The sequence below is a fragment of the Camelus dromedarius genome, chromosome 8, assembly GCF_036321535.1.
Source record: "Camelus dromedarius isolate mCamDro1 chromosome 8, mCamDro1.pat, whole genome shotgun sequence".
Lineage (NCBI taxonomy): Eukaryota > Metazoa > Chordata > Mammalia > Artiodactyla > Camelidae > Camelus > Camelus dromedarius.
In genome coordinates, this window is record NC_087443.1 from 3,258,373 (window position 1) to 3,281,643 (window position 23,271).

Genomic DNA, 23,271 nt, shown 5'->3' on the forward strand with positions numbered 1-23,271 from the left:
CCCGCCGCCGCGGGAGAGCGCGGGGCCGCCGGGCTGCGCGGCGAGGTTCGGCGGGAGTCCTGGTTCCGGGAGCTTGGTCAGCCCGCCCGAGCCCAGCCCGGCTCCCTACCCTGTGCCGCCCGGGCGGTTCCCTGGAAGCCCGGAACGACAGAGCTACTCCGGGTACGCGCGTGTCCTAGTTCACTGGTTACCACCCAAGCGAGATTCAGCTCCATGCTTATTGAGAATCTGCCTCGTAGGAAGTGTGTGGTGGTCACAGGAGAATGTGGTGTTGACTCCCCAAAAACTAGGGGAAGAAAGTTTTACCTAGCCGGAACGTAAAGCGGTAAATGCAGTAACAGAAAAAGCACATGCGGGGGAGTGGCCTATAGCTCAGTGGTAAAGCGCATACTTAGCATGCACGAGGTGCTGGGTTCAATCCCCAGTACCTCCTCCAAAATTAAATAAACCTAATTATCGCCCCCTCCTGCCAAAATAAAAAAATAATAATAATTAAGTAATGCAATAGTACATAAAATACCTAAGAAAACGCACGTTCCGTAGACGTGTTAATTTCTAAAGAGTTTTCTCATTTGAAAATGTCTCCACCGTGGTTGTGAGGATCAAATGAGATAATGCATCAGCATCTAGCCATGGAGTCTGGCACATGATTAGAGCCGGTAAGTATTGTTGGTGATTGTTACTGTAGTATTGTTACTGCTGGTGAAAATAAAAGAGGCCTTTAGCCCAACTAAAGGGAAACAGTAACATTTCGGGGAGGTAGCCTTCATGCTAAATGTTAAAGTTAGGCAGAATTTCAACACAGAGATACCCTTTAAAAACTGCTTTTGCTGATTAATGAAAGGACATAGACTAAGGAACTTTGTTTCAAAAAACAAACTTTAGAAGCTTTGTTGTTTAAAATCGTATCAGAAACGGTGGAACATCCCATGCCTGCCTGGCAGAGTCCCGGGGATCGTTTTGACACTTTGTCAGCTCAGGCATAGCGCTTCAAATAAGGTCTTTTCAGATATAACCTTCCACGTTTTTGTTAGCTTTACAGTTTTCAAGGATTACATGACCTTGGAGTCAGCTTCATAGGTGAGGCCTGAGCCTGCTTAATTCTTACCCACACTCCACCAAGTCCTATGCTGTGTCTGCCTCTTCCTTCTTTTTTTTTTTTCTTTCCCCGTTAAGTGACCCACCCCCTACCCAGTTCCTCTGGTGTGTGATTTCCCTTGTTTCAACAACTTAATACATTTTGTTAGCTTTGTCTCAGATGGACTTTATCAGACGGGCTTTATCACTGATTGATCGAGCCTCCTGCCCTCTTGAAGGTTGAGGGATACATTTGGCCCTAACTTAGACGAAAACTGAAATGTAATAAAGATGGTTATTTTACTGACATTCATTTGTGTCATGATAAAAGCTGTGGAGTTTTTTAACTTGAGCATTTTAAATTATCTTTTGGCAGAGAATGACCACAGTTTTTGAAAATTACTAGCCTCCAGCAAATTCAGACCGGCCCCACAACCGGTATGGAAAGCACGTCCTCCTTTTTCTGTAAAGTACTTTCCCCTCTCCACCGAGTTGCAATAATATTTGCCTAGTTTTGCCTCAAGTGAAAGAATGACCCCTCTCTGCCTCCAGTCCTTTTCTCATCACACTGATTTGTGCACTGCTGCTTCAACCATGTTATCACTTTGAAGTGCTTTCTCTGCTAAATTTTTCCTAAAAGGGCCTCTTATTCCTCACCTCCCTCTCACTTCAATCATTTTCAGCCTGATCTTTTGGCTCTCTCTCCCCTCCAGTTCTTCCACGATTACCTTCTCAAATATCACCAAGTGACTTCAAATCACCAAGGTGGTGTCTTAGTCACCATATTCCTTGATTTCTCTGTAGCATAGGCTGATAGGGTTAATTATCCCCTTTGTTGTAAAAATCATCTGTAAAACATTGTAGGGGGAAAAAAAGCTCAAACTTAAAATATCAAATATTTGCAGCACAATTCATTTTAAGGCTCATCATTCATGTTGCATCAAGTAAACAGTAAGCTCCAGCTCTGCACCAAATACTATTTTTAGGCACTGGAGATCTAGCAGCGAAACAGAGATGCAATGTTCCAGTCTTGGACAAATTTGTATCTTAATGGTATGAGACAGATGATACATAAATAAAATAGGTAATTTCAGAATGTGCTAGGTGCAGAAAAGGAAATAGATGCTATGTTACCAACTGAAAGTAGGAAGGTAAAGGGAGGGTAACTTTCAAGGTGACATCTGAGCTGATAGCTGCAAGATAAAAAGGATCTAGCAATGTAAAAAGAAAAAAAACTGTAGGAAGGTCTTTCTAGTGCTGTAGTGTAACAGAAGTGGGAGGCAGGGTTGAGAGAGGGTTAAGAGGGGTCACTTACTATTGTAACCATTTCATCTAGGGCACAAAAAGGAAATAGTGTCTTAAACAAGACAGGAAGGAGAAAAACTGGAAGACTGTGGGGGTCACAGCTGCTGAGAAGTCACTTAAGATGAGAAGAGAGAACTGTTCACTAGATTTTGCAAAATAAATTTCAGTGTCCTTGACAAGAGCGGTTTCAGTAGAGTGGCAGACTCAGAAGTCAGTCTGCAGTGAGGTAAGTGGAGAGGAGGTTGCAGGAGCACGGCTAAACCGCCCTTCAAAGACGAGACCTCATTGCCATACTGAATGAACAGTTTTTGTAATAGAAAATAATAGATCTGACTCCATATTAGTTCTGTTCCTTTGGCTTTAACCCTGTGCCGTTTTCTAGGCTTAGCCTTGCTGGCTCTGCACTTTTTGTAAAATAATGCTACCGTTAGCCTGAAATATACAGAGAGCCTATTCTCAAGGCTCTGACCTTTAAGGACATTAACACTTTTGCACTTATATAAAAACAACAAGTTGCAGAATAGAAAATAACATTTGTTTTGGAGGTTTTACAGGGACACCATGACCTGACCCATGGGGACAGCTGCAAGGACAAAGGATTCCTACAGCAAGAAGTTTGCAACAACCAACCATACCCCCTCCCCTTTTTAGTGATAAAGGAGCCTGAATTCTGTCTTGAGTAAGATGGTTCTCCAGGACATTAGTCTGCCATCTTCTCAGTCTGACGGCTTTCTGAATAAAGTTCCTATTCCTTGCCCCAACACCTCGTCTCCTGATTTATTGGCCTGTCATGTGGCCTGAAAGCAGAACGAGTTTGGACTCAGTAACATTTTCAGTCAATATCCCATGTAATGGTTCACCCCTTGGAGCCAGATGGTTTCTGGTTTCTTTCCAGCAGTTCTTTTTTCTTCTTCTCTTTTTCTTTTGGACAGAGAATTACAAATCACTTTGGAAATCTGATGAAAGCTATCCACATACGTGCAAATTTTACATATAATTTTAGGGAGCTAATTAATCCTTTGAAGACAATTAATGGGCCCCAGAGAAATCTATGGATTATAGATTAAGAACTCTCTTTTTTCAATTAGCCATTCTCTTCCTTCCTGGTTTCCTTATTCCTTTGATTGCTCCATGCCTGATAACTGTCCTTGCCAACTGCTACACACTCTCTCAGTGACTACATCTACTTTCTTGATTTTTGTTATTGGGTCCATGACACCTGTGTTAGTACAGAACCCCTCTGGAGTTGGGGGGTAACCTAAAAGAAAATCAAGATCAGTTAAGCCTGATTTTCAATGTCAGAAGACATATTTGATTTCACAGTGTCTAACTGGACACCATAGGAGTTGAGGCTATGAATAACTGTTCATAAGGTCATTCTGGAGAAGGTTTATATAAGAAAAAGAAATCAAAAGCTAATCCTCTCATTGTAACATTTTACAATCTTCTTCCATTTCTGTCTTCACAGCCCCATCACAGGAGGAGGCAGCCTTCTGGGAACTTCACAGTGGCATGTGTTTATCATGCAAATTTCCCTCCAGTCTTCTTAGGAACTCTTGGTACCTTCCGATGTGCAACTTTTCATCCTGGCATGTGATTTGAAGGTTAGGTTTACATGTCAATGTGGCTAGGCCATGGTACCCAGCTATTTGGTCAAACACCAGTCTAGATATTGCTGTGAAGGTTTGTTTTAGATGAGATCACCAGTTAAATCAGTAGACTCTGAGTAAAGCAGATTGCCCTCCATAACGTGGGTGAGCCTCACCCAACCAGCTGAAGGCCTTAAGAGACAAAGACTAAGCTCCCCCGAGGAAGAGAGAATTCCGTTTCCCCTGAAACACAGGGCCACACAACATGGGGGAAATATCAGGGTTCTTTTCATAAGGAAGAAGTGAGGAACGTCTGTTGGGTAGGCAAACACCACCTGCCATAGGTTCAGTTCAGTACCTCCTCTAGTCTCTCCAGTGGCGCTACTTATAGATTATGGTTGGTCTTACTTTAAGATGTTCTCTGTTCCCTTAATTATTCTTGTTTCCTCTAAATTAAGTTTTTCTATATTGTTTTGTTCCTTTTTTTTTTCACCTTGGTCTTTCCCTGTTACACTGCAGGTGTTCTATAAATGTGGGTGGGTTTCTGGTTGTCCACCTGTGTTTCAGACAGAATGAGGCAGCAGAAATGCTAAATGTGAGCTAATAGGAGCTCAGCTCATTGACAGGGCTGGCTGGCTGGCTGGCTGGCGAGTTTCAGTGCCATGTGAGAGGGAAGGGAGCAGCCATCATGCTCCAGGAAGGCTCCCAGATGCCAGAATAGAAGAGTGTAGCTCTTTGGCACCAATACATTCTACTTGCTCAAATTTTCTAGAAACTTACTTCTAGTTCTCTAGAGGTGTCTACTTTTTTTGCTTTGGGATAAATACCTGGCAATGATGATTTAGACTGCCCATTGGGGTACAAGAAGGAGGTAACATGGGGGAGTGTGCCCCTCCATTTACAGACTATCAATGAATTTCTGTTTTCATCCACGTTTGTCACTCCCACCTTCTTTGTTGATAAGTATAGAGCTGTTCCAGTTAGCTTCTTAGTGCCTCTCTAACAAATTACCACAACCTTAGTGGCTTAAAGCAGCTTATATTTATTATCTTAGAGTTCTGCAGAGGTCCAGCACTTCTCAAGGTATCAGCAGGGCTGTGTTCCCTTCTGGAGACTCCAGGGGAGAATCTCTTTTCTTGTCCTCACAGGTTCTAGAGGCCATGGGCCGCCTGTGGCTTGTGGACCCTTGCTCCACATTCAGAGTTGGGTCCTCATGTCACACCACTCCAACCCTGGCTCCAACCTCACATCTCATTCTTCGACTCTCCTCTTCTGCCTCTCTCTTCCACTTTGAAGAATACTTGTAGTTGCCAATGGGTCCACTTGGATAATTCAAGATGATCTATTTATCTATTTTGAGATTATCAATTAGTGTAATTTCAACTCCCAACCTTCATTCCTTTTTGCTACATAACCTAATATATCTACAGGATCTGGGGGTGAGGACATGGACATCTCAGGGAGGGGGCATTATTCTATTTCAGGTTCTCCTGAGCCTTCTGATCCCAAGTCAGCCACTCTCCATCCCCACTGCTTTCATCAATCAGTAGTCTTTCTGCTTTCTGTATTCCAGACATTTTGAAATTTCTCATCCATTCACAAAGCCCTTCCCATTCACAATGTTATTTCAGTATTTTAGCCTTCTTATTCTTTTCCTTTCCTTTTAGTATTTTCTCAAGAGGGAGAAAAGATAAACACATGTACTCAGTCCAGCATCTTGAAGAGGATGAACATTCTTTCTTCACTTCCTTCTTGCAGGGCTAGCAGAAAATTGACTCTCAGTCAGTGCTGGGGCCTTCTTACTTCTCAGTTACACCAGCTTCTAGGAGATTTTAGGGGTACCTGAGTGCATGCCAACTCCAGGCATCATGAACACCATTGACAATTTTATTGCTGAAGTTGACAGTGATCCCTCAAAGCCAGGTACCTTTCTGCTTCCCTGCCACAGTGCTGCTACGATCATTTGTGTATAAGTTTCTATGTGAATATATTTTTTCATTTCCCTTGGGTAATGTTATGTGCTGAATACTTGTGTCTCCCTCAAATTCCTATGTTGAAGCCTCAACCTCCAATATTTCTGTATTTGGATATAGGGCCTTTGTGGAAGAAATTAAGATTAATGAGGTCATAAGGGTGAGAACCTGATCCAATAGGATTAGTATCCTTATAAGAAGAGACCTGAGAGCGTGAGCTGTTTTCTTTCTTTCCACCACGTGAGGACCCAGTAAGGCAGCAGCCGCCTGCAAGCCAGGAGAGAGCAGGAGTGCTGCTGTCCAGTCCGTCCTCCATGAAGTCTGGCTCATCTCGAGTGCTACCCAGACCACGAGCACCTCCCTTCCCAGGGGTCTCTCCTCCCTCCTCTGTTTGCTCCCTCTTCTGTTGCTCTGTTTGCTGCTCCTTCTCCGTGTCTTCCTTCCAGTACACCTAGCCTGATCTCTTCAATAGGCTCCAGTTTTAGGAAAATTAATTCAGAAAGGGAAGTGTCTTGCAAGAAATTTCTTTTAGCTTGACCATCATAATACTTCCCTGAAGCGAAAAAGCACAAAATGGCCTGGGTAACCTCTCTGGAACTAAAGATGGAAAAACAGGGGGAAAAGAATACAAATATCTCTAAAATTATTTTGCTACTATATACTTACAGTATACCGGCAGTTTCAATGCATTAAATCACTGAACTGTGACTTAATCAATTCATATTGATTAACATTTTCCACGTTTTTTCTATTACAAATAATGCTGCAATGTATATACTTTCATATACTTTTTTGTACCCCAAAAAGGAGTGTATTATCAAGAATCCCTTTTGGTGTACAAAAAAATGTATATAGAAGTATTGTTACCAAGTCCAAACTCATTCTGCTCACCGCATGACAGGCCAATAAATCAGGAGATAAGGTGTTGGGGCAAGGAATAGTGACTTTATTCAGAAAGCCGGCAGACCGAGATGACGACAGGCTAATGTCTTGGAAAACCATCTCCTCCAGTCAGAATACAGGCTCCTTTTATACAAAAAAAAAACAAAAACAAAAACAAAAACCTGTTAGGTTGTTGCAAACTTCTTGCTGCAGGAATTCTTTGTTCTTGCAGCTGTCCATGTGGGTCAGGCCATGGTGTCCCTGTAAACCTCCAACAAAACAAAGGTTATTCTCTATTCTGCAACTTGCCGTCTCTACATAAGTGCAGAAGTGCTGACACCCTTAAAGGTCAGAGCCTTAAGAATGGGCTCTCCTGTATATTTCAGACTAAAGGCAACACTGTTTTACAAAAGGTGCAGAGCCAGCAAGACTAAGCCTAGAAAACAGGGTGCAGTGGTCAAAACTCAAGGAGCAGATCTAATATGGAGTCAAATTTGTTCTTTTTTACTACAGTATATTAATTGCAGCATTATTTATAAGCACATTCTTTTTTTTTTTTTTTTTTTTTTTTTAGTGGGGGAGGTAATTAGGTTTGTTAATTTATTTGTTCATTTCTTTCTTTATCTGATGGAGGTACTGGGGATTGAACCCAGGACTTTGCTCATGCTAAGCAGGCACTCTACCATGGAGCTATACCCTCTCCCAATAAGCACATTCTTAAGATATACTCTCTCCTCAAAAGATAAAGCAAAAGTACCATATAACTCAGCTAAGTATTTAACTTTCTTAGCTGGCTCGGGTTGCTGTAATAAAATACCACAAATTGAGTAGCTTATACAACAGAAATTTATTTTCTCACAGTACTGAAGGCTGGAAGTCAAAGATTAAGATGCAAGCTGATTTGATTCCTGGTGAGGGCTGTCTTCCTGGTTTGCAGGTGGCCACCTTCTTACTGGGTCCCCACATGGTGGAAAGAGAGAAAAAGTCTCTCTCAAGTCTCCTCTTATAATGACATTAATACTATTGGATCAGGTTCCCATCCTTATGACCTCATTTAACCTTAATTACTTCCATAAAGATCCTATCTCCAAATACAGAAACACTGGAGGTTGACGCTTCAACATATACATTTTAGGGGGACACAAACATTCAGTCCATATTATTACCCAAGAGAAATGAAAATATATATCCACATAAAAACTTGTTCATAGCAGCATTATTCATAACAGCAAAAAGGAAGAACCATCCAAATGTTCATCAGCTGATGAATGGATAAACAAAATGTGGCATTTCATACAGTGGGCTATTATTCAGACTTCGGAAGAATTGAAGTTCTGATACAGTACAGATGAACCCTGAAAACGCTATGCTAAGTGAACGAAGCCAGTCACAAAAGACCACATAGTGTACGACTCCATTTATGTGAAACATCCAGGATAGGCAAGTCTGCAGAGGCAGAAAGTGGATCCATGGCTGCCTAGGGTTGGGGTCGGGGTAGAGGTGGGGAATGAGAAGTGAATGCAATTAGCGATGGGGGTTTCTTTTAGGGGCAGCAAACATATTCTGAAATCAGAATGTGGTGATGGTTGTATAATCCCATGAATATACCAAAACCCACTGAATTGTACAGTTTAAAATTACATGGTATGTGAATCAATAAAGCTGTTTCTAAAACATTACAAACACACACACACATACACACATAGATAACCAGAAGTGGAGTGCCCAGGAATCAGTGCCAAGCCCCTCCTTTTCCTTATTCACACACTGTCCCTAGAGGAGCTTACCCAGTCCTGTGGCTTTATACATTACCTACGTGTCAATGGCGCACGCATCCAGCTTCCAGCCTTGCTTGCTCTCTCCTCTGAACTCTATCTAGCCTTGTGCATGCAAATTCCTTCTTGCCATCTCCTCTAGGATAGCTCATAGGCAACTCTAATTTCCCCCTAAAAGTTGTTTCTCCCCTGTTTTACTAAATCCAATTCATGGTACCACTCAATTTCTTAAAAAAAAAAACCAAAAACCTAGCAGTCATCCCTAATTCCTCTTTTCATTAACTCTACATTATATCCACATGTAATTCCTACCAACTCCTTTCAAAATAATCCCCAGTTGAACCTCTTCATACTGTGTCCTTTGCCTCCACCCTTGCTTTAGCGACCATCACTGCATAGATCTCCTTGCCTCTTCTCTTGGCCCTTGACAAACCCATCCTCCACTCAGATGCCAGGATGCTCTGTTATAAAGATCAATTAAATCCTGTGACTCACTTTCCTGAAACCTTCATTGGCTTCCCAGTTGCACTTAGGTTAATATGTCAAGTTCCTACTCTGTTCGGCAGTCCTACATGATCTAGTCCCTATGTTATCCTGTACCTATCAGCCAAGCTCTTTCCTACCTAAGACCTTTGGATTCCTTGTGTTTCAGCTGCTCTTCACCAGGATTGTGGTATGGCTTTTCTTATCAGTCAGAGCTTAGCTTAAAGGCTACTTCCTCAGAAAGGTCTTCCCTGAATACTGAATGTTAAGGAGCCACCCTTTAAAGATGATCTGCTTAGCATTACTGATGATATTTCTTGTTTATTGCTCCTACGACTTTTAAAAATTTCAAAATTTGAATAGATAGTACATTCCCAAGCTTCAAAGGTCAAAAGCCATAAACGGGTATACGGTGAGAAGCTACTCTGCTACTCCTGCTTTCCAGGTCCCTCCATTCCCGTCCTAGGGGTAATGTATGCAAAATGTTTTCTTTGATAATTTTTTTTCACACAAATGCTAACTTAGTCTCCTAACCTTGCATTTTCTTGTTTTTCTCTCCTGACAGCTTAGAGAAGATCTGCCTACCTTAAGAACAACGGGGGTTTACTGGAAGGATACTAAACAGCTCACAGCACAACGGGAGGGCTGAAGCTCCAGGTTCAGGTTCAGGACAAAGAACCAGGGAAGAACAAGAGCCAGAAAAGAACCCAGAATAGCAAGTACTATTTAGCCATTTGGTCAGTTTCCTCCTACCAGCTGAATGGACTCCAACAGTCTTTCCCACTCAAGAATCTCCCTGGAGACAGACTCCAATTGGTCAAGATTAGGTCACGTATCACCCTTTGACTGTGGCAGGGCAGCAAGAGGAAGGATACAGCAACCTCCTGGGATCCTGTGGCTTCTGTATGGGAAGGCAGGGTACCCTGGCTGGACACAACTGGGGAGAGGTGATTCACCAGAAGGAAACAGCAATGTGATCAGGGAGAATCAGGTTGGGGGAATGGCCAGTGAACAACAAACATGTCCCCTCCAGAAGCTTATGCCTTGAATTATTTTACTTACACAGCAATGTAACAAAAATAACCTAAGTCAACAGTAGAGGTCCAGGATAATCATTTTTCTTTTAAAGGAGATGGTACACTATTCAAACTGGGGAAACACTGTTATATACTCCTATTAAAGAAATGTTTTCCAGCTGCCTTACAACAGTCAGCTCCTCACCTTTCGAGAGCAATGGGTCTGCAGAGAATAACAAAAAGACTCTTTATTGAGCCAGCCATGTGCCTTTTAATGGCTATTTATTATCTTAGTTAACTAAAGGCTATCTTCAAGGCCAAATTCTTATACACTTACTTTGTAAGGTCTCTACTAAATACTAAGCTCCAGACCATCCTCTCACTTTTTATCTGAATGGAGGGAGGGGTTTGTTTCATCTATTTACATTGTTACTATTTTTAATTATTACAAAGACATCCTGATTTGGAACAGAAGTCTTCAGCAAGGAAATACAACTTTAGACTTTAGAGACAGAGCAAATTAGTGGATGGCAGGGGAGCAGCTCAGAACCAGTCATGAGCACAGGCATGAGAGTGGGAACGAGCAGTCGGGCTTGAATGAAGGGAAGGGACGGTGGGAGACGAGCAGCAGAGTATAGAGAGCTTTGACTGTGAAGCTAAAGTGTTTGTCCTATAAAGAAATGATTTTTGAATAGAGGCATAAAGTGGAAGCAAATAATTAAGATTAATTTGGCAGTTGTGTGCAACATGGACTGAAAGAAGAGAAGGGATTCCAGGGAAACAAGTCAAGCGACAGTAATCATCCACATGTGCTGTGCTGATGCTCTGAGGCAGGAGGAAATGATTGGCCTTGTTTGCTGCAGTAGTCACTAGCTCAAAGGTGCTCCTGTCTGAGCTGTGATGCAACACAGTAAACTGCAATGAGTCCTCCCACAGCTTCCTCATCAAACTGACAGTCACAGGTGACTTGTGGTCTTAATAAATTGAAAATTTCCCCTAATAGTAATGACATTCTTCATGGTGCTGAATCCTCTCTCGGCTTCCTCTGAACTACCAGCAATTATGTTCAGATTTTTTCTAAGCCTTCTAATAGTGTCTAAAATTATATATTTTATATCTTTAGTGCTAAGCCATTTTAGTGAATGCTATAATTTTACTTTTGTTCATCTTCAATCTAGAGCTTTGCAAACCTAAACTGGCCAAGTTTCAGGATTCAATAAATTGAACAAACTTAAAAAAAAAATGATGCTTTAATTTCTGTTATCAGACTACAAATGCAATTTCATAAAATGTATTAGAAAATCTGTTCGTTTGTCTCTTGGAATAGCTACTTCGTTTTGTTATAGTTAATCAACAGTGTCAAATTTAACAAATCATTTTTCTTGTAAAATAATAACAGCTATTAGAAAGCTAAATCTCTTTAAATTTTTTTACTTTTCAAATATTTAACTATTCCCATTTTAGGATTCTTATTAAGTGACTTTACAAGTTTTGGTGAGATTTATAAATTACTTTTGTAGCTTACCATTAGAATTACTCTGCCCACTGAGGTCTAAATATCTTCCATTATTCATTATACCAATTTTCAAATCTTCAGATATATTTTTCTTTATGTATTGTAACAAATACAATTCAAAGATAAATTGGTCATTCTCCAAAAGCATAGAATACTTTGTAAAGAATGTGCAAGACGTGGCAGAAAGTGCTACAAATGCTCCCCAGATGCCTCCGTGACAGGATGCCCGTTAATCAATGGCCATGAAACATTCTACACAATTAACGGGAACTAATGGGTTAATAGTGAAATATGTACCATTAATATTTTTGCTTATTGCACTATTACGATCTTTAACAAGAGTATGGTCAAATTATGCCATACAACTTGCAAAGGCCCAGTATATTCAATCACATAAAATATGAGGTTGCATTATTACAAGGTTTAATGAAATAAGAGAGCAAGTCTGCAGTTAGCCAACTGGAGGTGGTAGAAGGCTGGGGAGCCAAGTGCCAACTGCATTGTATCTGAATTCACATTACTGTGGGATTCATTATCATGACTCCTTTTCTGTATTTCAACTACCAAATACTGGCCCAGCATGTACGGCAACAAAGGCTGTTCTAAGTGCTGTAGTGAAAATGGAAAGGAACTGAATACGGAAAGTAAGGGACAGATAAGGGACACCTCAAAGGACAAATCTACAGGACTTGGGAGGACTGGATAAGAGGCAAGGGTGAGAAATAAGTCAAAGATACATTCCTGGCTCACCTGAGGAATGACAATGGTGGTAGAAAAGGCAGGGGGGTGAAGTGGTTTTATTCCACTATTTGGATTGGTAAAGGGATAGGAAGGGATGTATAATTTGGTTTTAAATATGTTGATTTCAAGCTGGTAACAGAGAACTCAGATGAATAGCTAAAATAAGGGTCTTGAATATAAGGTGGTCAGGGTTTTGATACAGTGGTAATTATGGACAAAACTGAAAGTAAACAGTCTTAAGAATGCTTTCAGAAGGGATAGAGCATTGACTAAGAATCATTAAAGCAAGAATTAAGAGGTAGAAGAATCACATGAACATAAAAGCTAACATCTGAAGTTTATGGTATCTTTTCACACACAGGATGTTTTATGGAACCCTTGGGAGGTGGGAGATTATAGTCTAGAAGATTTATTCATTCATGAACATTTATTAAGTGCTGCTGAGCATAGGAAGGTAGATCACATGTAAACAAGTACTTAGGGGCCCTGATCCCAGCGCGAACAATACTGTTCAATAACTGGCTATTTACTTCCCAGTCTCCACGACAGAAAAATCACACGAGGTTAAGACTGTCCATCACTCTTCTATGTCCAAAGTCTAGCAAAGGCTCTAGCTTATAGGATCTCAAGAAACACTCTAAATGAATTGAGTAACAGAATACTGTCCTGGCCGTGAGGAGTATTTCCTGGCAGAGGATAGTGTGTGTGAGGAGAGAAAATACGGTTAGAACACATGGTTGGTTACCGTAGGTTGGAGATAAGATTTTGAAAAGCCTTATATATTATGCCAAGGAATTTACAGGTGGCAGTACTGGGGATTCAGAGAATTTAAACCATCAGAATGACATAATCAGATCTGTGCTTTAGAGAGACAGCTTTGGAGTATGAAGTATAGACTGGAGTGGATACAGATCATAGGAAGAGAAACCGTTCAGTACATTACAATAGACTGGTGCTTTCTAAACTTTGAAACATAGTTAGGTGTGCTTACAGAATAGGTGGTCAGCAGTACTGAAAAACAAAGTACTCTGACCTGTATTCAGGGTCCTGGCTCTGCTCAGTAAACACTTAATGAGAAAAACATAAGACATGTGGTACCTAATAGGTATTTCACAAATGTACATGTCTCCTTTTTCCTCCCTCCCAGTACACTGCATAAAAAAGGGCCAGTGGATAAACCTTGTGGATACAAGGCAGGGAATGAAATAAGGCCCTCAAAAGGCAGGAAGGGAGGGAACCAAGAACAGGAAAGCTTGTCTGATCTAGGGCAGGACGGCAAACAACTTTTCCTGAGCCGAAAGCAGACTGCAGACAAGCTCTAAGGAAGTACAGGGGAGGAAAACTAGAAGTTTACACTGAATAGGAGAAAAGTGGAGGAGCAGGGGATGCTAGAGTGACAAATTTTAAGTCTCTGTCAGGATTAGATGAAAAAATAAAAGGGCTATCAAGGCTTTCCTAGATTAACCTGCACTGGCGACAGGAGCAGTTCCCCACACGTTCCCCAGCAGCCACTCGGCACTGCGGGAGGAGCAAAGCGTACAGCTGGATTCCTCCAGCACTGGGAGCAGGCGGACGAGAGGGGCCTCAGGAAAGGAGGAAAGTGATATGGGAAAGCCCTGGGAAGGCTCCGGGAAGTGAACAACTATGGGGTGTAGGTTAGGAAGGGCAGGGAGTCAAGTCAGGAAGCTGACACGCTGAAATGAGAAGAGCCGATGTATTTAAAATCTTGCTGAGGTCCGAAAGTGATTCATGGCAACATAACTAGCCTTCGTTCTTTTGATTTTGCCAACAAATAAGATCAGTTTGATTTTCTTCTGTATTAACCATGATTATATGTCAAGTAAAAAGAATGGATTTTTAATTATTCAATAGGTAAAATGAGTCTTCTTATAAGTCCCCAATTCAATGTCAAGCATTTCTGTCATTTAAAGGCATGACAAAAATGACAAAACTATGAGTAGCACCAGGTCAAAACTGAACTTGATTAGGTAGGGAATAATCTACATAAGCAATCTTAATCCTTATAGGAAAATAATGTAATTTCTGTCTATACAGTTAGCATTGGACCTTTGAATAATCCAGTGTTTCAAAAAAATTACAGGCTCATAAAAACAAAGTTCAAATTTCCATAGTGTAGCACAAATATCTATGATTTTCAGAAGACATTTCCTTGTATCAATTAAAATAGAAGACTCAAATTATTTTAAATGTTAGTAAATACCCAACTTTTCAAAAAGATTTTGGTTGAGTGCTTTGCTGAGAATTTCTCAAGTATATGGTGATTTGATCTAAGGTAACACACTGTAGAACCAATCAAACAAGATGCAATGTTACTGAGAATAGAAACTCTCATTTTGAGATATCAGCAATACTTTAACACAGAAATCAGGGTCTTTTTTTTTTACCCCCCTACCTCTTGGGCCACAGATGGTTCCAGGGGCTTAGGGCTTAAAATTAAACAAAAGGGACAGAGTTAGGGTTAAGGCTCTATAAAGCTAATTGTGCCCGACAGCGTAGCCTTTGGTACTTTTCAGTCAGGCACTAGCTCTCAGGTTAACACTTTGCTTTCCTTTAATCACAGAGATTAAAGGTGCCCACTTCCCTTTCCATTCAAGCACCAATTGCCTTCAGGAGGGGTTAGTGATGTAGGTGGGGAGGAAAAGGGCAGTTCCCCCTGCTTTTATACTTGAGGTGAGCAAACAGCTTTTACGATTCTGACTGCTAATGATGAGAAAATATAAAATGGTTTAAAGGTTCCTTCCTGAAGTGCTTTTTCCATGTACTTGTTTCTTCCCAAATGGAAAGACACTGCTGTACTTACCAGTTTTGAGGCACAAGTCACATTACGAGGGAAAAAGAAACTGGGCTAACGTGTACATTTCACTCAGGGACACTACTTGGTTAAAGAGCAGAATATGCTGGGTAGGGAGGAAGGAAAGAAGGGAGCTGAAAAAACGGATCAGAATGCTCCCTGCTTGTCACCGTCTGCTTTTTCATGGAAGACTTTAGTGAGGGAGTTTCCAGGGAGGGGAATGAGCTATTCTAAGCAGGAACACTTAAGAAATTGGTCCCAAATTGTCACTGGCTTGGAACTGGGGCAGATGCACTGATACCTGCCTGTATAGTGCATAAAAAGTGTCGATAAAAATTCCTGGAAGCTGAAGTCTTCTTTATTGACAGAATCAACAGAACATTCGCAGCAGACTCGGCCACAAGGTCCCAACATAGCACATTCTGACATTCAAAGCAGACCTATTTGGATGTGGCAACTTTTGACTCCTTCAGCTCTGTGCTGTGATGATTACCTGTTCACAAAGATTCTAAGTAGAATAGCCTCACTCATACCTACACCATCTCACTGTTTTTGGAGACTAACAGCTTGGTCCAAATTTGTAAAAAGGTAATTGGCTAAAAGACAAGTAAGCTATCAGGCCTAATCAAGAATGGCTTAATATTATTCATTCTCTTCTTTGAACATTTTACTTAAGTGTTTTATCAGCGCTACTAGCTCAGGGTTCCCACCACATGCATCAATTTGTTTATAGGCTTTAGACTCAAGCTCTTTAAGAGTATTCCGGGTGTATTCAAAAGAACCTACATTCTCCAGATAATGTACACAGTATTTTTTAATATCTACGTTTTCGGTTCTCTGGCGCAAGATATTCTGCACCTGGGTACTTTCAGGCCTCGACCAAATAGCATGAATCGTAGGGAATGAGAACTTTCCCTCTGTTAGATCTTCACAAAAGCTTTTGTTTTCACTATATTCTTTGGAGTGCAGATTAGCATAATCATCCCTAATTTGGAAAAAGAGCCCAAGTGTGTCAAGTAGTGGCTTTAAGTCTTCTTTGTAATCAGAGAACAACTGCATGAGACCTACTGCTAAGCCAAACAGCCCACCTGTCTTCTGCAGCACCATCGCTCTATACTCCTCTTCCGTGGGACAGGTGTAATTATCCCTCCAGTAGATGTCGAGGCCCTGGCCCTGATGGAGTTCTAAAAGCTGGCGGGTAAAGAGCTTCACTGCATCCGGGTGATCAAGGGTTAAGACCTTCTCTAGGCCAAGAAAATACACGTAATTGGCAGAATTGATGACGGATGGAATTCCGTAGATGCTGTGTGCCACTGGAAAGCCACGTCGGAGTTTTGAGTTGTCTTCGATATCATCGATGAGTAAACTGGCATTATGCAACATTTCTGTCACTTCAATGATAATCTTAACAGGAAATACAATTGAAAAATTTAATTTTATTTGAACTGTTCAAAAGCTCTTATAAATACTTATTGTATAGTAACAGACTATCAAAGTGTCAGATGTCTGAGTTTTTAAAACTAATAATTATCCAGCAACCTCAATATAAAACATTGCATGAGCATTAAACTGAATTAATGGGGTATTTTTACATAATATCTATTAATTTCTTGGGGATTAAGAATAAGGTTAGAATTGCCTAAATACCTGTAGCTTGTCTTCTGGAACTTTTAGCCAATGATTAAACGCCTGTGAAAGTTTGGTTCTCACTTGTTTACCTGCATTTAAAGAATAAAATTTGGCAATAAATTAATATTTTAATGATCAGAAACACATTCAGAAACTTCCTCTAAAACTGATCAGACTTGATAAATCCAGCCCCATCAATCTGCCTACTGCAGAGCTGGCGTTCCATGGCTGGGCCCCCACTGCCCCCTCGGCCAAAAATCCTAAAATGCACAACCTTTTAAAATTAGGGAAGGCAAAAGAGTTGCTAAAGTACTCCAGTGCCCATTAGTAAGCCTATTCCTTTCATCTTAACTTATATTAAGTTTTGGAATGGAATGAACTTTTAAGGAATTATAATCTAATTCATTCCTTTTTTGCAAAGGGAGGCCAGTCAGTGGCCGTCAGCACTGCCCAGAAACCAGAGGTATTTGTAAGTAAATGTACTTTGCTACTGAATTACCTCCTAAAATTATCTACCATTCCTTTGAATTAAGATTTTAGAGACTGGACAGCTCTACTTCTTTCATATGAAAAAGTAGGATTACCGCCCCATGAAGTATTCCCTTTTAACATCCTGAATTTAGTCAAGGTTAGTATCTTTATTTTTGACTAGGGTGATTAGTTCTTTAATATTTTTTTCTTACACAGAGAACTCAAGAGAGGTCTTTGGGTAGTAGTCACCACTAGAAGTCATTTTAGCCCCCAAATAAAGTAGTAATAGATAAAAACTACAACCAGTTCATTTAATAAAAATGTTCATTCTATGAGCTTCTTGCTTAAGTAAATGCCCAGTAACATCCTAATTTCAGATTAGGCTTCAGGAAAATAGTTACATAAAAAGTTTCAGCAAACAAACCCAGTCTTTTCTAAGTCCTATTTGTGTTTTCTCTGCACCAATCATCCAAACGAATACACAAACCCTCATGGCATACCCAAATGGAACAAAGTTTCACTTTCTGTGAGAAGTCAAAAAGGGAAGGAGCTGTCAGGATTTTGGAAGCATCTCCTGTCTATTAACCCTTAAGGTGAACATGGTCTGAGTAGCAATTATATCATTTAGACTTTTACTCTACTTTCCAGTTTAACAAGGGCAATCTGGTCTATACAAAGAATGCACAACTGTGCAAAGTAACCCTATCACTTTAAAAAACAAGTTTAGAAGATGAAGAACAGAGAATCAATGTGCAGCCATACTTCCCTTCCCTTCAGAATGTATACTGGAAACAGTACAATAAATGGCTTAACTTACAGGCACCACAGTTTTGTTTTAATACTTCTTCCCTGTCATCTAGGATCTAGCGTATATGTGAATTTTTATCATAAGAACCCATTATCATATGCTTGAGTTTTTATTTGCTACCATCATTTTCCAGACAAAGTTAAAAAAACAGCAAAACAAAACAAGTACGCATATATGATTAGGCAGGTGTTTCTTCAGGACGCCATGTCCAAGAGGCTCATCTTTTTACAGGAATAACGGGGGCTATGCTTGCAAGCAACGTGCTTTAGATGCATTGCTATTTGTCTCTTTAAGGAATTAGTGTAAGAAATGCAGTGTGTGTGACAGTGGAAAACGATAAACAAAACTTTTTGTTGTTATACAAATTGCGTGACATCCCTTAGTATCTAAACAGTAGGGCATCCATAAAGGATAAAACCTCTAATGAGATACTTAAATGTATTATTTTTTTAAGGTATGTTAAGTATTATTTCTTTAAGTATTATTTTTTTAAGGTATGTTAAACAATTGGATATTTTTAAAGGGGTGCCTCAAAAATGTCCCTTTTAAGAAAAAATTATAAAAATCATTGTCATTTTCCTCATATGTATCACCTTAAATAGAAAATTTCAAGAGCTGGCATGTCTAACCTTTCCTGTATGCTAACACGTACATGACCACTACTCTATAAAAACGGCCCTAAAGGTACTACAACTAAACTGTTACCTGGTAACTGAAGTAAGTACTTATAGGGTTCTAGAAGAATTCTTTGGACTGTTTCTTGAGTCTTCTCCATTGTTTTCAAATTTCAAAGCTGATCTGTAAAAAAGGAGAAATGTAAAGATAACGTAATTAAGTAAACTGAGTATTGACAAGCAAAGGAATTTGTATTTCAAGATTTTTTTTTTTTTTGTAAAAGTAGACTTCCAGTTTGGTTTTAAAAGAAGTTCTATACATATGAAATCTTAAAAACATGCTAAGTGAAAGAAGACAGTCACAAAAGATCACATATTGTGGGGAGGGTAATAGCTCAGTGAGGTCCTGGGTTCAATCATATCTCCATTAAAAATAAATAAATAAACCTAATTGCCTCCCGCCAAAAAACATTTTTTAAAAGACTACACATTGTATGATTCCACTTATATGAAATGTTCAGATATAGCAAATCTATAGAGACAGAAGGCAGATTAATGATTGCATAGGGCTGGGTGGAGAGGGGAACAGAGTGACTGCTAATGGGGTTTCTTACTGAGGGGATCAAAGTGTTTCAAAATTAGATTGTAGTGATGGTTCACAAGGCCCAACCTTGTGAATATAATAAAACACACTGAACTATACACTTGGAATGGGAAAACTACATGATATGTAAATTGTATCTCATGAAAAAAATAAGGAAAGGCTTCATTTAGGTGATTACATTGGTCAAAGTGTTCACCTGGATTGTAAGTGGTTTCGTTAATTAGAAAGCTTATATTAAAAAGCCTTTCCTGGGGGTGGGGGTATAGCTCAGTGGTAGAGTGCATGCTTGGCATGGATGAGGTCACGTGTTCAATCCCTGGTGCCTCCATTAAGGGAAAAAAAAAATGAAATGAAGAAAAAAGCCTTTCCTATTTTAATCAACCATAAAAGGCTTAAAAATTTTTTTGACACCAATGTCAAAACAAACCCACAGAACTAGATACTCCTATATTTGACTGATCACATAAATGAGTAAACAGACTTTTCTATGAGCATTAAAATGACTGTTTTATACATTTGACCCTTGAACAGCATGGGGTTTAGGGGCACCAACACCCTCAGAACTACCCCAGCAGCTGAAAATCTGAATATTATTTTACAGTTGGCCCTCCATACCCGATTCTGTATTCACAGATTCAGCCAATTGCAAATTGTGTACTATTATAGTATTTCTTTTTAAAAAATCCGTGTATAAGTGGAGCTGTGCAATTCAAACTGATATTGTTCAAGGGTTAACTGTATATTTAAAATAGAAGGGGAAAACTCCTCTTCTGTATTTTCTCCACAATAAATCCATCTCAGAAATTCTGATTAAGACATGCATTAACTTGAATGAAGTTGTATCATTAAAAATAGTCCCCATAGTGATTTATTTTTCTGATTTTACATTTACTTCAATATTTCTTAGAACATCACTCATGGTTTTCCTAGAGTCCTCCTTTACTACTGAATCTCTACTATTCCTTTGTAAACAATCTCTTGCTATTTTTGTTTGTCCTCCTGTTAGAAGTCTTCATTTTTAACAGCTCTAACCTCTGGCACATTTTAGAAGGTTTCTCACCTTTGTCTACTTCCTTTTGCTTCTTGGGACAATGATTTGATCTCTAGGATCATGAGCCTAAAGATTGAAAAGTGTGTCTTCTGTGGTCTACTCTTGAGTATCTAGGTGAAATAATCATAAAAAATCAGCACTTCCCAGAGGAAATAATTTTAGCAACATGAATCCAAAGAGAAACCTTCTGTTTAGAAAATGTCTACATCTGCCTTGACCAACAGTTAATACTAAGTGAGTCGCAAGGGAAAAAAAGTTGAGAAAATATTTTGAAATAATACGAATACTAGTTTAGTAACCTATTACCTACATTGTTTAAATTTTGACATAGATTACCTTATTCTTTTATTATCTATTAAAAACTTTTTTTTATTGAAAGGTAGTTGACTTACAATGTTAGTTTCAGGTGCAAAGAAAAGCGATTCAGTTGTACATATACATATATTTTCAGATTCTTTTGTTATAGTTTATTACAAGAAATTGAGTATAGTTCCCTGTGCTATACAGAAGGTTTTTGCTGCTTATCTACTTTATATGTAGTAGTGCTCGATTACCTTATTCTTAAAGAGATTCTTAAAAAAAAAAAAAGAAAATGATACTCAGGAAGAATAATCACACAGTTAAAAGACTACTGAACAGAATTAAAGGTACAATTAAAAAAAAAAAAGCATCTTCTATATACTACTCTATTTAAACCAGCCAGTAGCCATCTCTTCCCAATTATGTTGGGAACAAAAATCATGTTTATCTTTTGTACAGCCTCCAGAACACATCTGACTTAATTCAAAAATCAGTAAGACCAACTTTCAGTAATTCTCTTTTGTGCCTGTCTGGACCAGTAACAAGTATACTCTGTTGCACAGAAATCAGAGCTAACCTGTTTCAACTCTTAGGGCTTTGGCTGAACTTTGGCTGATTTTTTTTTTGAGTTAAAAAATATTAGTTATGAATTTTTAAAAATCATTCTGTCCTTTGTTCACTCAGGTGAGTTTAAGAATGCTCACTTAACAAGTCAATAATGCTCCTTTCCCAGAGAATGTTTATATGTAGTAATCTCAACTGTGGGAAAACCTCAATTCTTCTCGGTATTCAAAACCAATCTGTTCCGTGTCCTGAGAGTCTAAGGGGTTCTACATTACAGTGGCATATATTGTGACTTGGCGCTTTTTCTTTTTACCCAGAAGTCCAATTTGTCACACCTAGGAATTTCAGCTATCACATACTAGAGAGGCACTAGTGTGTTACATGAACTCTAATTTACTTTCTGACCGAGTAAGAACCACTGAATGCCTCTATAAGAGTCTGAAACTACTCATTTTCAAAACTGGGAAACTGCCTTAAACTTGTTCAAACCACGGATGATGAATATTAATGAATACAAAACCAGATTCTCTCCTTTGTGTGGGCTACTTAAGCAAAAACTTCCTGTCTGGGCTCCCTGCACTCGCTCCTCTAACCCAATTCCACTGATCTATCTTCTACTCTAAAGCTAGTGATCTTTTCCAAATTTAAATCTGGTCCTATCTCCCGAGTGGGATCCCTCTGAAGATACCCCATTGCTCTTAAATAATGATAGACCTCCCCCCGCAACAAAGCATATCAGGGTCGGTGGGCACCCTCCCTCCCCTCCAGCCTCAGTTCCTTATACTTTAAAAAAAGCTCCCTCTGGACCGAAAGCTTTCCAATACGGTATTTTTTGTCTGGAATGTCCTTCCTTTAGTTAAAACTCCCACTAACCCTTCCGCTCTCAGCTTGAGCCTCACTTGCTCAGGAAAGCCTTCCCTTCTGTCCCGAGGGCAAATCCCCTATTTCCAATAGTCCTGGCCCCACGGAGCTCTGCTTGGCAGCACTCACACCTGTTGCAGCCCCTCACTCCCTCGAGTGTCCACCTCGCTGGGTATCTGCCCGTCTCCCCAGGCTCAGGTCCACGAAGGCAGGGCCAGACCCGTTCTCCCACCTGGTAAGCGTTCAAATACGCAAAGGACGAAAGGAACGAAGGAACTAGCGGACAGTGCCTCCCAACGAGTTAGAGGATGAAATAAGGGCACCCGGTGGCAAATAAAACGTGAAAATATGCAAAATATTTTTTTTAAGCGAATGGTCTGAGAACCGCTAAAACGACACACAGATGTAAGCGCGGCCGTGCAGCGCAGAGCGAACCCTTCCACTCAGACTCCGGGAGGTGACGGGTCTGAAGGAGCCTGCCTGAGGAAGACGGGAAGGGAATTTAAAGACTTCGAGGCAGCTTTTCACGAGGCTGGGCCGACGGGTACGGTCGACGAGGGTCCAACTCCTCCCCGCTTAGGCACCCCTTCTGCCCTCTCCGCCCCCCAGCTCCTCCCCGTCTCCAGCCAGAGGATGGAAAATTCGTACACAATCCGGTTCAGCATCCGGGTCCTCACCCTCCTCTCTTTCTTTCCCGTCGGCTCCGCCCCCAGCCTCCCCCACCCGCCTCCCCATCCGGGTTCCCCTCAGCCGCCGCCACAGCCACTCACGGTTCGAGGATGATATCACAACTTTCACGCCGCGGGGCCGGCAGCAGCAGTACCCAGCGTCAACTTCCCACCTTATCGTTCAGACCCGGGGTCCTCCTGACCCCTCCATGAATCCTCCCTCCTACTTCACCAAACAACTCTCCGCCCTCCTCAGCCGCCAGCGACACCGCATTACTCGGTGCAAGAAAATGCGCCATCCCGCTCACAATGCGCAGGCGTCGTTGCCTCCTCCCTTCTGCCTGATTGCCCCGCCCCTCCCCCTCCCCTCCCCCTCCCGTTTCACGTAGGCGCGGGGCATGGCGGGCCTTGCAGTTCTTCTGTGCAAGACCTGGCGCAGTGACCCCAGAGGCTGGACTACATTTCCCGGGAAGCTTTGGGGCGTAACTTTCTGTTTCCATAGAACTGGTGGGAAAATGGCGTCGTTGTTTGT

At 40.6% G+C, this 23,271-nt stretch overlaps 1 protein-coding gene and 1 long non-coding RNA gene across 5 annotated transcripts; one reads left to right on the forward strand and one right to left on the reverse strand.

The window, feature by feature from the left end:
- The first annotated feature begins 4 nt into the window (after positions 1–4).
- LOC105088832 (uncharacterized) lies at positions 5–11,457 on the forward strand. The gene is made up of 3 exons (XR_837118.3): positions 5–162; positions 3,851–3,986; positions 9,650–11,457. It is a non-coding gene; the product is annotated as an uncharacterized LOC105088832 (long non-coding RNA).
- Positions 5,299–23,067, reverse strand: GGPS1 (geranylgeranyl diphosphate synthase 1). 4 transcript variants are annotated; one of them, XM_064487851.1, is made up of 5 exons: positions 22,842–23,067; positions 18,783–18,875; positions 16,817–16,887; positions 16,258–16,573; positions 5,299–5,321 (listed from the first exon to the last, which is right to left on the reverse strand). In XM_064487851.1, exons 2-5 carry the CDS (start codon positions 18,850–18,852, stop codon positions 5,314–5,316), a joined length of 465 nt encoding a protein of 154 aa, XP_064343921.1. In that variant the 5' UTR covers positions 18,853–18,875; positions 22,842–23,067; the 3' UTR covers positions 5,299–5,313. The 4 variants fall into 4 exon arrangements, with proteins under 4 accessions (XP_064343921.1, XP_064343920.1, XP_031316680.1 ...); XM_064487850.1 differs by lacking the exon at positions 5,299–5,321 and adding an exon at positions 6,870–6,970; XM_031460820.2 differs by lacking the exon at positions 5,299–5,321 and adding an exon at positions 20,356–20,456 and having other exon boundaries at positions 15,506–16,573.
- Between the last annotated feature and the right edge of the window lie 204 nt (positions 23,068–23,271).